The sequence below is a fragment of the Ambystoma mexicanum genome, chromosome 7q (assembly GCF_040938575.1).
Source record: "Ambystoma mexicanum isolate Mex_15411 chromosome 7q, UKY_AmexF1_1, whole genome shotgun sequence".
NCBI lineage: Eukaryota > Metazoa > Chordata > Amphibia > Caudata > Ambystomatidae > Ambystoma > Ambystoma mexicanum.
Genome location: NC_090941.1, coordinates 966,241,076 through 966,255,024, shown reverse-complemented (window position 1 = coordinate 966,255,024; position 13,949 = coordinate 966,241,076). Strand labels below are relative to the sequence as shown.

The window sequence follows — 13,949 nt, the reverse complement described above, 5'->3', positions numbered from 1 at the left end:
TGCAAGTGTAGAGGGGGCCTGTACCTTGTCCCGCCATTTGCCCCAAGGCATCCCAGCGCGTGGTGGGCCTGAATCAAAGGTAAAGATCCCCATCTTGAAAGGACATGTCATTGTCTACCGCCCTTTTAAAAGGCACGGCTATTTTTTATTTAAGCCTCGCAGCCAAAAGCTGTCAGCACTGTCATTTTGTTCAACTGCAGAGGTGAAAGGAAGGGGTCAGAGTTCATGTCTATCAGTTTCAGACCATTCTTCATCAAGGCCTTTTCAAGACGCCACCTGATCGTTGTCCAAGACGAGAAGCGGCACACGATGTCAACCTGTCCTACTCCCCTAGTTTTACTAATTTTGAGAAAGGTTCTGATCAGGAGTATTGAGGGAAGGAAACACTGAATTGCTGACTTTGAGCAGGTAGAAATATTCTGCGCGTTCTCTAAATTGAGTGCAATTCACTAAACGGACATCAACAAGGACAGTATTGCATTAGGCCCAGTTCATTTATATGTTGATTGTTAATGTCCTGTGTTGCATGCACAAGAGCACATTGAACCTGGGCCAGGATAACAACCAGAGAAAATGTGGGGCAACCAAAGACATTGTGGGCACATCCTGTGCTCCCTTTTGGGTACTCACAAAGCACCCCTTTCCTGCATCACCTGTCCTTGGTCACTCGTCTCACCGTTCCAATTTTATTAAGCGAAAACAGGATACCACCGTTGGTTTACCCTTGCCTGCCTGACTGCTTCTACTTGGTTATATGGTCATGTTTGTGCACGTGCACATTACACACATGCAGGGGAATTAGTGCAATTCTCCCGTGAATCACCTGCTTTCTATTCAAAGGCAATGTTCGTGTTTTGGGGGGTGAGCACCTCGTTTGATTACACATGTTTGCTCTTTGAATCAGGCCCATTGTTTTATAGCTAAATGATCTTCACCCCTAGTATGTGTTAAATTGTGTTTTAAAGGGCGCTTTGAAACACAATTTACTTGCTGTATAAGCGCCTTACAAATGCACAATAAATAAATAAATAAATAGCAGCAGGTTTTTTTTTTTATACTATAGAATTATAGACAAAAAGGGAGAGGGTGAGCAGTAAAGGGTTGGGACTTTTGGTTTTGAAACAAACATGCTAGTTTTATAATGAGTGAAGTACAGAATGGTAGTCATTGAAAAAGTGGTTTCATTTTGTAACGTTTTTCTTTGCAAAAGTGACAATGTTGACCCATGTTTTAGCGTTTATTCTGTTGTGGTAAACCAGGCTGGAGTGTCTTATTGAAAGACATCTTGCTGGGAAATTGCATTGCTGTTTGTTGAGTGTAGAAAGTTGTTTCCCAGGCTACTCCTGAAGCCAGGATGTCTGGAAAGCAGTCCCAACCAATAGGTATTGACTGCATTCTTATTGGCTGAGAGCAGGTTAATAATGACTTGCATGTGCCAATGAGCCACATCTCCGCCATGCTAGTCCAAATGCCTAGACTGGTTTGAGAGTTGCTGTAGTGTGCCCCCGCCTGGGGTAGCCAGACCTTTGTCTGCAGAAGGAAAAGGAGCAGCACAAATCACTACATTTTACAGAATACATGCTTAAAAATCCGAGTTATGGTTGTGTTGAATTCACAGATTCCTTTGGCGATGCTCTCCTTCTGACTGACAACGGTTTCTTAGAGTGGGAGGTGCGTGGCTTAGTGACACGTGCATCTCAACTTTGGCTGTGCTCGTCTAAGACGATAGCATTGATATATCCTTCAGGTTAAAATGAGTGGATGGTGGATACACTATTATGTTTGTGATTTTAAACAGAGTTTCGAAACATTTCGCGACAGATTCGCAAAAAGCCCACTTTTGCAGTATTTGTTGCAAGCAAAACAATCCATGGAAAGTAGATGACGTCAATATTGGTACTGCTTTAAGGAACCTTTTTAATGCATTTCTTGAATGATCCGGTAACAACGAGAGCGGATTTAATGGAGCAAGCATTCTAATGATGAAAAGAGTCACAAATGTGTTACTTTAAATACAGGGGTGGACTGGGAACAAAAAGATGCCCTGGAAATAATATTTAAAGTGACCTCATATCACACATTTTCAGCAAGCCCAACCATTTTCCTAAAATTTGCAAATGCCACACAAAAGAGACCCCGGTTGCAGAGGCCTACCTGCAAATCTCCAGAGTTCATTATAGGCCAGTCCAACCCTATTTAAATACCATTGATCGTGTAAACAATGTTAAGTTAGGGTGTGCTATGGGTATGCACTTTGAACTAAAAGCCACATTGAGTATCAAAGCAATTCTTACACAACTTCAAATCAACAAACGATCAAAAGTGGGAATAGTAAATTAACCATCTTAACAGCATTTATTTCTTATCATTTAAAACATGTGTACTCTCCACAGAAGGAAACTGAATCATCTCACGAAGTTTGTTAATCTACAGCAACAGCATATATGAGAGCATAACATCAGATACCTGGCACACAGATTGTTCTATCCTGTTAGAGGATTCTATGGTTCCTCATGACGTGCATCCTGTGGCTGGGAGGCCCCCACCGTGTGATTCTGGCCCCAGTATTACCATTAAGGAGGTAGCAAGGGCAATTTGCACCATTGGGAGTGGGATTAGCACTGTGGCGAGTTAGTATACCCATTAACCTCTACATATAAAACCCTATAGTCTGGGGGCCGGTATTGACTTGTCTCTTCAATGCAGCCATTCAATCACGTACTGTTCCCACCATTGGCGGGAGGCAGTGATTAGTCCTGTTCACAAAAAACTGTACATTGCTAAATGTGGCAGGGGAAATGTATGCCAATGTAATTCATGGCCATCTACAGAATTGGACTAGTAGTAATGGATTAATCAATCACCTCCAAGTGGGATTTCAACAGGTTATGGGCACCCTAGAGAAATTCTTCAACCTTGACCCACTTGTGAAGAAGTACACAGTCCTTAACAAAACTAAATGATATGCAATCTTTGTGGACCTTCATACAGCCTTTAACTTCTGTACCAAGAAACCAACGGTGGCAGGCCCTAGCTGATTGCTATCCATGCATCCCTGCAGACCATCATCCAGACCCTATAGTCTAACAATAAGGCTGAAGTGTACTGGGGGCTGAGTGGAAAATGTAAAGAGTCATTTGAGTACCAGCAGGGTTTGAGGCAAGGATGTGTGTTGGCAATGCTTCTCTTCTAACTGTACATTAGCAGGCTTATCGCAGTAATGGGATGGTATATGGCCATAAAAAGCCAAAACACTGGTGTTTTTCACCTCTGAAGTCTGTGAACATCTCAGATGTTTGGGGGCATCCATTCCTATTTCTGAATTACAGGGTTGGTGAAAAGCAGATTTCTGATGGCTTATAACTTTGGCGCCACTCAATGAAACTTCATGGGATATTGCAATATCATTCTAGACCTGACCCCGAATGGTTCTGAAAAGTCTGGTGCTGTTGCAAAATTAGAGGGGGGGTCCCAAAATATTTGAAAGGCTTATACATTTGGTACAATTTGACAAATCTGCACAAAAGTTTGCAAAAACATTTTAGAGACAGATTTGTATGTTTTTGCAAGGGATTTTGTCATGAGGGTGCAAAAAATAGAGAGGGGTTTCAACATTTTTAGGTGGCTTATAACTTTGTTGCCATTTGACGCAGATTGTCTGGGTCATGGCCGAAGGACAATCTGGCTACAGGCCATGGCCCAGACCGCAAGGGACCAGCAGTGTAACCCCTTGTAAGGATTTTTCATTAAAGTTTATTTCATCTGTGATATCATCAATAATGTCATCAATGACATTTCAAGGTGTCATCTTTGTCTGGCACAGAGATCTGTCCTTCGTGCTGCATTACGATTAATGAAAGTGCTCTGCAATTTCAACCACATCGCCCGACCCACCTTGAACCGCACTGGCTCCCACCATTAGCACGCATCACCTTCAAATCAAATCCTGCTGCCTGATCTGCAAGACTGTCTTGTGCAAGTCTCCTAGCTATCTTGGTGAGAAGCTCAGCATCTCTGGAGGCCTACAATCCACCAGAAGCAAAGCATGGCAGACTTGAACATTGCCTATACATAAAGGAAAGAACAGGAAGACAGGCAATCTCTCTCTTTACTAACAGACTCTGGCACCTCCTCCCCATCAAAACCTGTATCACCCCATCGATCTGCAGTTCAGGAAGGAGCACAAGACCCTCCGATTTAAGGAATAGCACCTTCACAACACCTAGGTCCACACGCCCTCCATTCCACACCTAACAAGAGTCGGAGAACTGCTCACCCATGATTGCTTGTAGATCGCATGCTGCTATATTCCCCACCTCCCCCCACCAATTGTGAGCTCTCTGCTCCCTTTCGATCTGGTTTCCTTGCCGTGAAATTCCCCTTATGGCTTGTAAATGAGTGCCCCGTTGTTTTTCGAAGCAAGGTCCACACTCAGTAAAGACCATAATAATAAAAATACTAATACTTATAATAGTAATAATAATACCAATAATAATAATAATAATGGATACACCACATTTCCAGTCCTGGGATTTCCATTTAAAGATCAGTGTTGAAAGTGTTTCAGGCCAATTTGTTAAATTTCAGTTAGCTAAGACAACAATTCTAAAAATGCATTACATTGATACATGAAAGTCCAGGAATGGATCAAATGTGTTGTGGTAACATGGAGTCCTCTGGTCACATGCCCGCACCAATATTCAGTAATGTTCGGCATTGCTTTTCAAAAGCTGGCAAGCATTGGCATATAAAAAGGCAGGGCAACGCGAGAGGCGAAATTCATGATTTATCAATGTTAAGGAATTAAAAGGGTGCACATTTGTTTCTGTCCTCCGAGCAGAAGAACACAAGAGAGGGATTTGCTGAAGTCGATTCTTCTGGAACTTATCAGTGCAGTTGAGAAGGACAGATCATTGGAACCTCTCAGCAATACAGCTTCATCAGAAGCACAGCTGCCAAAGCTTCGCACTTTCCACCTCTCCCCCCTTCCATGCACTTTTCCTTCCCCTTCTCCCATGCACTTGCGCGTTCTCAATGTCACTGGGCCTAGTAAGATCGCTGTTTTGTTCTCCCCTGTTCCCCTCCCTTGCCTTGTCGCACTCTGAAACACTTGTGTATGAGCGCAATAGAAATAAAATATCAATCAATCAAAAAGCTCCCCATGCTAGGTCGGCCTTTCGCTCATTAGTCTATATCCCCTGCCTTTATGCCTCTGTATCCCCCACACCAGATACACCTTTCCTTTTAATAGTCTACCCTTCTAATTGGATTCCTATCACTGGATCCCAGTCGCATACCCCCTGGCTGTACCGTGCTCCAGAGGCATTACAAGGGGGGCTGTAGGGGCTATAGCCCTGGCTCTTTTGGTTGTAGCCACGGATAGAAGCTCAGGTGCTACTACCAAAATGCTGGCTAGCCCCGAGTCCTGCCAGTCCCGACATTAGCTTAGCCCCCGATCTTTTCCAGACCTAGCAACACACCTGCCGTGCTCTACTGCTTTCCAGCTAGGTGTGTGCTATGCATTACCCTGGACATACATACTTGGCATAGATAGCGACGTGTCGGGCAACTGCGCCTCGCAGGTGGGGCCTGTGGCCTATAACTGACATCGCCTTGCGAGACATGATGTTCCTACACAGTGCAGAAGTCATACTCACAGCCATTTTATTCCATAGCAAGTTCCAGACTGCAGAGTCAACGACAGGAAGGTTGCAAAAAGAAGCTGTAATTTCATCTCCATGATCGGCAACGCGCTTCCCAAACCTTCACCCCGCTTCAGAAGTGCTTATAGCAAACGGCTGGATCTCTGTACGCTAACTTGCTTTTCCTCCAGTTTGGGGAGCATTACCTGCAAAAGGCGAAACCAAAAAGATGATAAGAAAATAATTTTCAATTCCCTTCTATGACAAACATACATAATACTTTCCAAACCATGAAGTACTGTTTTCCAATCTTCACTAATGAGAAGAATATTTAAAGAATGCACTTGCTGTGTTTAATGAAAACCACACAATGAATAGTTGTTTCACTCTGTAAATATTAAACAACATATTTTAAATATTTGAGGCTTCTCTGTGTCTTTTTTTGTCTTCAAAAAAGCCTGAAAAATGCAGCTGGCATCACTGGAGTAACTTTACTGAAAATGTTGGGGGGGACATGACAACTGAACGAAAGGGGTGGGGTGGAGGAAGGGTGGATGGTGGCTCTGAGGGATAACGCTAAACTACAACACCACAAGAGTCCCTTGCCGACGCTCTGTTATAACTTGCATAAAACTGGTGCCTTATCTTTAACATTTTATTCTAAAGACAAGCCAGTCTTCTGAAAGTTATAACACCACAGTGTGTCTTTATAATTCACTGCATTTACAACAGTAAACAATGCCAGTCTAGCCAATTAATAACACATACTATGCTTGCTTTATCAAGATGCCCAGAATAAAGTAATGTCACAGTAAGAAAGGGCTAGTCTGGCTGCCCCAAAATGCCAGTCTGAGTCTAGTCATGTAATATTTCATATTAGCCTTCTCGATGCCCATAAACAAGTGCTGCACCTGCCAAACACCTCTCGTGCACACATATACATACACACACACACAGACACAAAAATGTAAACCCATTCACCATGGACGGCATCAGGGCATTTCAACCTTTTCAAATAAAAGAGGCCTCGAGCAGTAGGCGCGGCCCAAGCACCTGCTCCCATGTTGCCAGTCAGCACTAAGCGGTCTTGTAACTCAGCATTATACTAATTTCTCTCTATTTTAGTTCTGGGGCTTAAAATGTGCACTTTGCAGCGCTCGCATTACAAACTGTGTTTTCTCTTCCCACGGGACACTGGTTCCTCCACATCAGCCACATCAACCAGGCAATTAGTAATAATTTAGCACATTTCATTGTTAGCACCTGAATTTGTATGCATACATTTTTAGACAATTGAAATCATGATGAGTGACTTTGTACTTGCTTGTCAGGGGAGTGACCAGGACATGGGAGACAGCAGGCAGCTCATTCTCAAAGTTCTTAAGTAAGTGTGTGTTTCTGACACAGAGAGTCAACAGCTTTTACCATTTAAGATGACTAGAATAGTCTCATTAGAATATGCAGATGCACCCAGAAGGTTTGCCCCTCTCCCGGCGTCTCCCGCAATCTCTAAATGTTAGCCCCTCACCACAGGGTTAGCCCGCAGTCAGGGCCAGCGCTAGGATTTTTGAGGCCATGTGCGGAAAATGTTGAGTGGGTCCCCTCGTAGAAAATTATGTAAAAAAATGGTCATTAATATCCATAGGGATCAGATAAACTGATGCTAAATATCTGAATTTTAACTGTTAATATTATGGTTGTCGTAATATCAGGAATGAGGCTTATTTCGGAGTAGCCGACCAAATGAGCTGAGTCATTTGTAGAGATGGGGACCTCAAAAGAAAATACTGTGATGAGGAAGAGCAAGGCAAAGAGTAATGAAGATCACCGGTAAATAATCCAAACATACCGTAGGTGACTGCAAATTCCAAGGATTTAAGGGCAGGGATTGGTCCTGGGTCAGACTGGGCAAAGTGCTTTTGCTGCAGGATAGTGCAATCGTAACAAAGCCTATTTACCCGAAAGCTACCAAGGCAGTCAGAGTAAGCAATTCCGCAGGTCTTCAAATGTCATCAATAGGTGTCAAGTCTAGAAATAAAGTGTGGGGATTCATTAACATATGCACCGGGACTGAACGTACCCGACAGTGAAATACGCACATTTAATTCAACTGGCCTTTCCTAATGGAAGAAAATTCAAAATAGAAATGTACATTGGGCCTCATTATGAGTTTGGTGGTAAATACCGGCACAGCTGCCACCGGAGTCATGAATTTACCGGCAATGGGCAATTACCGGGGCATTTCGGCCCCGCTGGATCAGGTAATTGCCCATTGCCGGGTGCTGGTAATATTTACTCCCCATTCCCATTTGAGTCCCATTGGACTCAATGGGAATGGGGAGGTCGGATGCACCGGCACCATTCATGAAGGGTGCCGGTGCATCCGTCGAGGTCTGCTCGCGGGTGCCGGTACCAAACCAGGTCAGACCTGGAAAGGCACCCAAAAGCAGAACTCATAGTTTGCCGGTCCGGCAAGCTTACCGGTACCGTTGTTACCGGACCAGCAAGCTTGTAATTAGGCCCATTTTCTTTTACAAAATGAATCATCAATACCCGGAGAAAAAAACAACTAGACGAGATTTCCCTAGTACACTGCTGGCATAGTGTAAAAGGTGTGCACCTTTTAACCCTAAAAAATCAAAAGCAAAATACCAATACAAGATGTGTGCTTTGGGGACACTTTCATGTGGTTTTGTGGGTTCAAATCCTGGTGGGCGAAAACTTGAGAAAGCAATGCTGGCCTCAAAAACACCCAAGGAGGATGGAGTTGGCACTGAGAAAAAAGTGAGCGGAAGCAGTCAACCTACATGTAATCTCAATTTATACCCTGAAAATCAACACACGACCAGGGAGAACATCTTCAGTCCAGCAACTTCTCTTCCCACATCCATGGACCTGGTAAATCATCACAAGAAATGTGCCCTCTGAGCCTTTTCCCTCCTCACCATGACGTTTGGCTTTCAGCAATACTCTTGTTTTATAAATCAGACCTGAAAAGTACACACATCATAACGTATTCCAGCAATATAGGAATCCTTACTGAAATATGTCAAACAATAAGAGTACAAATGCGTTATTTTCACCCCATCTTGAAGATTACAAATACCAGAATGCAATTCCACAAAATTATAAAGAATGGCTTGTAGTCTTTTAAGACTTAATCATAACAAAAGATAATGTGAAATTGTAACTTTTTGCATCTTTTGACAAAGGCATTCTCCCCCCCAAAAAAATGTATTCAACACACTGAATGCGAACATATGAATACTATAGATGAATACTATGAATTCCACACAGACCAGCACCCTGGCAGTGGCTGCTGACTTTGAGTCAGGCCACCAGCCAGGGTGAGGAACTGAGCCACACAGGGTATCCCTGCCACCCGCTTTATGTAATGGACAGCATGGCTCCTGCTATCCAGTTGATGCAGTGGCTTCAATGTGGCCCCCGGACCTGTTCTGCCCCAGCCACAAGATGGGGGGGGGCAATTTGGCATACCACAAAAGTTGGGGGGGACTTGTCACCCCTGCCCCCTATAATTACGCCCATGGCTGACTATTTTGAAGTATATTAAATTGAATTGCAGATGTATCCTTCCACGTCTCACAGATGTCACCAGGGACATCTGGGTGGTATGAAGTCTCCTGACTGCACAATATCCAATGAACCCGTATATGGCACAAATCAATTCACCCTTCGAAATGTTCTGAAATATATATGCCAAAGACGAGACATTGGGGGTCATTACTACTCAGGCGGTAGAGGGTTAACGGCACTGGTAGAGCTGCCGGCGCCGTTAACCCTCTACCGCCTCATTACGAGGTCTGCTCGTGGTTCCCGCTAGCAGACCAGGATGCTAACAACGGACCTGTCATTAACGGGCCCGTTGTTAGCATCCTCCCCATTCCCATTGAGCCCTATGAGGGCTCAAATGGGAATGGGGATGTACCGGGTCCGGGTCCCGGGAAAGGGAATTAACGGGCCCTCCAAGGTCGGAATGGCCCGGTATTTCCCCATTCCAGGAACCCGGACCCTGTACCCTGTATGGGGGTAGCCATGCCGCTAAAAGCGGCATGGCTACCTCCATACTCGTAATGACCCCCCATGGCCGTTGCCATTCAAGACTGATCCGTTAAAAATCAAATTTAGCATTCAGGATGCAGTTGGTGTGATGTTTATAGCTTTGGTTGTTTGCCATTCCCAATCAGGCCATTATGAGGCATTAACAACTTGTCAATGACAGCTTTTCATTTAGGCATCCTTCTCTTATAAATATGCTGAGCTCTCAACATAACACCTAAGAGGTGCATCACTGCACATGCAAACTCGTTTCACAAAATCTTCATTACTGTGGAATGATGGGGGAAGAGTCTCAGTTAACATTGCTTTCAAGGGCTTTGGCCCATTCTCTACTGACAATCCTCACCTCATCCCTCGTCTGTCACGCCCATGTGTGAAAAATAACCACAGTGACCAAATGCCCTGAAGAGGACCTTCATCGCTCAACAATCTTTGGAACTGGTTCAATGAATGCCGACTCTTGACATGTAATACGGGACTTTAGTCCTCTCTCTTGCCACATGTCCACCCAGTGTTCATTCATAAATCAGCCTCACCTTGTACTTGCTCCATTCATTGATTCTGTGTCCTTGAAACACTTCATTTGTCCCCCATCTCCACTCCGCGCAGTATTGCACAACGCTGCATTCACGCGCTTTACCTGCAGAGCTGGCCTGAGGAAGTCCACATGTAGCGCTGTTAGCGTAGCCCTGTGTGCAGTAGACATCATCTCTCATAGAGGGTAGGGGCACAATTCAACCACAATGGGCCTCATTGCGAGGCTGGCGGTAGCCGTGCCTGTAGTACAGGCACAGCTGCTGTTGGTATTCATATTTTTCCGGTGCCCAGAAAAGGGCAATTACCGGGTCATTACGACCTTTCGCTTTTCTAGGCGCTTTTCTAGGCGCCAGAAAAAATTATTCCCCATTCCCATTTGAGCCCCATAAGTCTGTTAAAATGGAGAGGGCAGTAGCACAGGTCAGACCTGGTGGACAGATGGGCACCCACGAGCAGGACTTATAGTATGGCGGTGCAGTAGCAACCGTTGTTACTGTTCCGCCATGGTTGTAATCTTACTTTTGTACTTTTGCTATCTGGTGGTATTATCTAATCTATAATAATCTCCTATTCACACTGTTCAAGGCGGCAAGGCAGAAGAAGCTTCAACACCATCTGTAAAACTTCCATCGATTTTCCTGAACCTTGCTTACACAATCTGAATCCAAGTGTTGCGTTAGCAACAAACAATAACAGCTTGTGTTTATATGGTACTGATTGGGCTTCATCACGAGTTGGGTGGTTTTCCGGCTGCCCATTGCAATTACCATTACCGCCACTTTGTCTGGAGGTATTACTGCCGTTTTAGAAGTGGCAGTGTAAATCCCCATTGTTTTTTATTCCATAGGAGTCAATGGGGCATTTTCGTTGCAATTACTGTGCCGGTAATTGCGCCACAAATGGGCAGAAATTCGGCACATTCACCTCCAGCTCGGAGCTGGAGGGGAATACTCCAACGTTGCCCAAAACCCGTGATTGGGCGGTGTGGTAATGCGGCAGTAACGGTATTGCCACTGCATTTATACTGCACCGCCCAACTTGTGATGAGGCATAGTCTGAAGATCTCATTCGGGCTCTGTTATAGAAGAGTCCCATTCATTCACCAGATCCTCATCCTCCACTCTCTCTAGCGGGCAAGCATTGAGAAGGTCTCTTGGAACTGGACTGTGTCCTTATGGATCTGTACCTACGCAGCCGCCGGCATGCCTCTTAAGGGAATGCTAGCTGTGTAATCCTAGTCCCATTCTCTCGAGAGGATAGCTCAGGGGCAATGTGCTTGCCTTAGAAACAAGCAAATACTTTCGGGCCCCCTCTCCTGCATGAGGTTACGGGAAAGTTGAGGTCACTCTCCTTGTGTCCATCATCAGGCGAGGAACAGCTGAAGGCAGCGGGCAAGGCTTTGCCCAGTTTTCCCCTTCACGGAGGAGTTCTTCCATGGTACCGCCGTGGTGGAAGCCCCACCATGTTGATGCTCCGTGCAGCAGGAGTTGGCACATGCATTGATCAGGGATTCCATCTTCTTGGCAGATCGAACTTCTGTTGATACAGCAGTGGCTATGGCAGCGCCGTGGCCATACTCCCCAGTCAGGAGTTCTTTCTGGCCTGTCTCCTGCCTGGCTGCATGAGCAACCACTAAGGGGAGAGCTGTGGCTGGGCTAAGGCTGTTGCACTCTTGTTTTCTTCCCCAGGGGTAGGTCTTGTGGTCGGCACTGGTGTACATCCACTGCAGCGACGGATCTTGCCGCACCGTTCTTCTTGCGCTGATGGTGTCGGGGATGTACCCCTCTGCCTGGCCTGCTCCTGGCCCTTTGGCCAAAAGAGAAAGCAGAGTCACTGTGGTGGCTTCCATGAAGCCATGGCAGCATTGGCTGTTATCGCGCCTTTCTTCTTCCCCAATCAGGAGCTGACGGCAGTATGTTTGGCCAGGTTCTGGTTCGTTGCTCACCTTCTGCGTGACAGCACTCTCACTCTTACTAGGGAGAGCCGTAGTCATGCCAGCATTGTGGCAGGGATTCATGGTGCTTGGGTGCAAGATGGGCAGCGAGCTAGATTGTGTCATCTGCGGGTTCCCTTCCAGGTGCGATGTCACTGTCGTGGGCTCTGGGGTACAGCCTCTTGACGCGCTGCCGTTCTCTAGTTGAGTTTTGGGGACGTCACCCGATGCATGACCTGCTCCTGGCACTGTGGTCGCTCGCAAGGATAAGCAGAGTCATGGTGGTGGCTTCCTGTGACAGCTGCAGCAGGGCTGGATCTTGCCGAGCCGTCCTTCTCCCCCAGGCAGGAGCATTTGTCAACTGTAGCGGCCTGGCCCGCTCATCTACCCAAACAGGAGCTTCTCCTTGGCAGTGCACCTCTCCGGGTCTCCCCCAGGCAGGAGTGTTTCCCATTGATGGAGCATCATGAGCTGCTTTTCTCCCCCGGGCAGGAGTGATGCTTTTACTTGCTTTTGATGGCGGTGCGGGCTGCCTCGATCCTCTCCCCCAGGCACGAGAGTTTACTACATTTACATTTTATTTTCCATGCGGTGTCGAGCCCAACGCTGTCTCTCCCCTAGGCGGGAGTCTGATGATTGTTCTTATGTTTCCGACATGGTGAAGGGGGCGAGCGCTCCGCAGTCTCCCCTCCGGGCGGGAGCAGCTTTTTGTCCTTACAGCGGCGGCAGCGCTGCTACCTCTCCCCCCAGCCGGGGGACGTCACTGTGTATTGCGCAAGCTCGTCGCTTCTCGTTCCGCCTGCGGGAGCCTTGATTAGAGCGCTGGACGTGACGCATCCTCCTCCAGGCAGGAGTTTGTAATTGCTTATGTGGCGAACTTTGCAGCCTTGCCTTCTCCAACCCCAGGCAGGAGATACAAACTTTCATTGTGGTGGGTCTCACCACTGGATTTAGTGGGTGCAATGCGAGTCGCGCACCTAGTTTACCCCCTACCTGCAGGGCGGATGGTGGGACCAGGAAGGCCAGCGCTTAAGCAGGCTTCCAAGGGGCGACCACGCTGGGCACAGCCCGGCTCCCCCTTCAGGGCATGCCTGCACCGCAACCCTCCTCGCCTTCTTTCTTTTTTTTTTTCATTACGTGTGACCCGCATCATGCATGGGGCTGGATACCTCGATGCCACTTCTTATGATGACTGGGGTCTCCGGCCCCCACCATTATGTGGTTGCCCATTCTGGTGGGGCAGCACGATGGGCCCATGATCCGCGCACTGGACACACACTGGTTCTCTGGGTAACTGCCGAGCGGGAGACCACTTGGCTCTTTTATTATAGTGGGCCACGTATGTAGACACGTGGCCCCAACATGTGACTTGGCAGGAGCCACAGTGCTGTGCTGACATCACAACAGGCACATTTGTTCAGAGGTTTGTATTGTGTGTGAGAGGGGGTGTGGGCAATGGGGTTGTGGGGAGCAGGGACAGGCCAGCAGGGAACATGACTTCTTTTCGTACACTGATATGTACACAACCACATGTACGGACATATGTGTAAACAAACACTCACCCTTCAGCCTAGCACATCTGACCTGCATATTCTCTCAGAGGCAAAGACCATATTCTCCTATGGCCACTAAACACTATGGGCCTCATTACACGGACGGCGGTAAGGGTTAACGGTCACCGTTAATGGCAACGGTGACCGTTAACCCTTACCGCCGTACTACGAGGTCCCTTTGCGGGTTGGAGGAATCAACGCCTG

At 46.6% G+C, this 13,949-nt stretch overlaps 1 protein-coding gene across 2 annotated transcripts in view; it reads right to left on the bottom strand.

Moving 5' to 3' along the window:
* WNT11 (Wnt family member 11) overlaps positions 1–13,949 on the bottom strand; it is a 282,257-nt gene that overhangs the window by 230,059 nt on the left and 38,249 nt on the right. The window contains exons 1-2 of one of the 2 annotated variants that reach the window (XM_069640051.1): positions 10,069–11,255; positions 5,658–5,848 (exon numbers count right to left, since the gene is read on the bottom strand). In XM_069640051.1, coding sequence (XP_069496152.1) covers positions 5,658–5,740 — 83 coding nt within the window. In that variant the 5' untranslated portion in view covers positions 5,741–5,848; positions 10,069–11,255. Of the gene's footprint in view, positions 1–5,657; positions 5,849–10,068; positions 11,256–13,949 lie in introns of those variants that run through there. The other variant, XM_069640050.1, reaches the window with a different exon arrangement.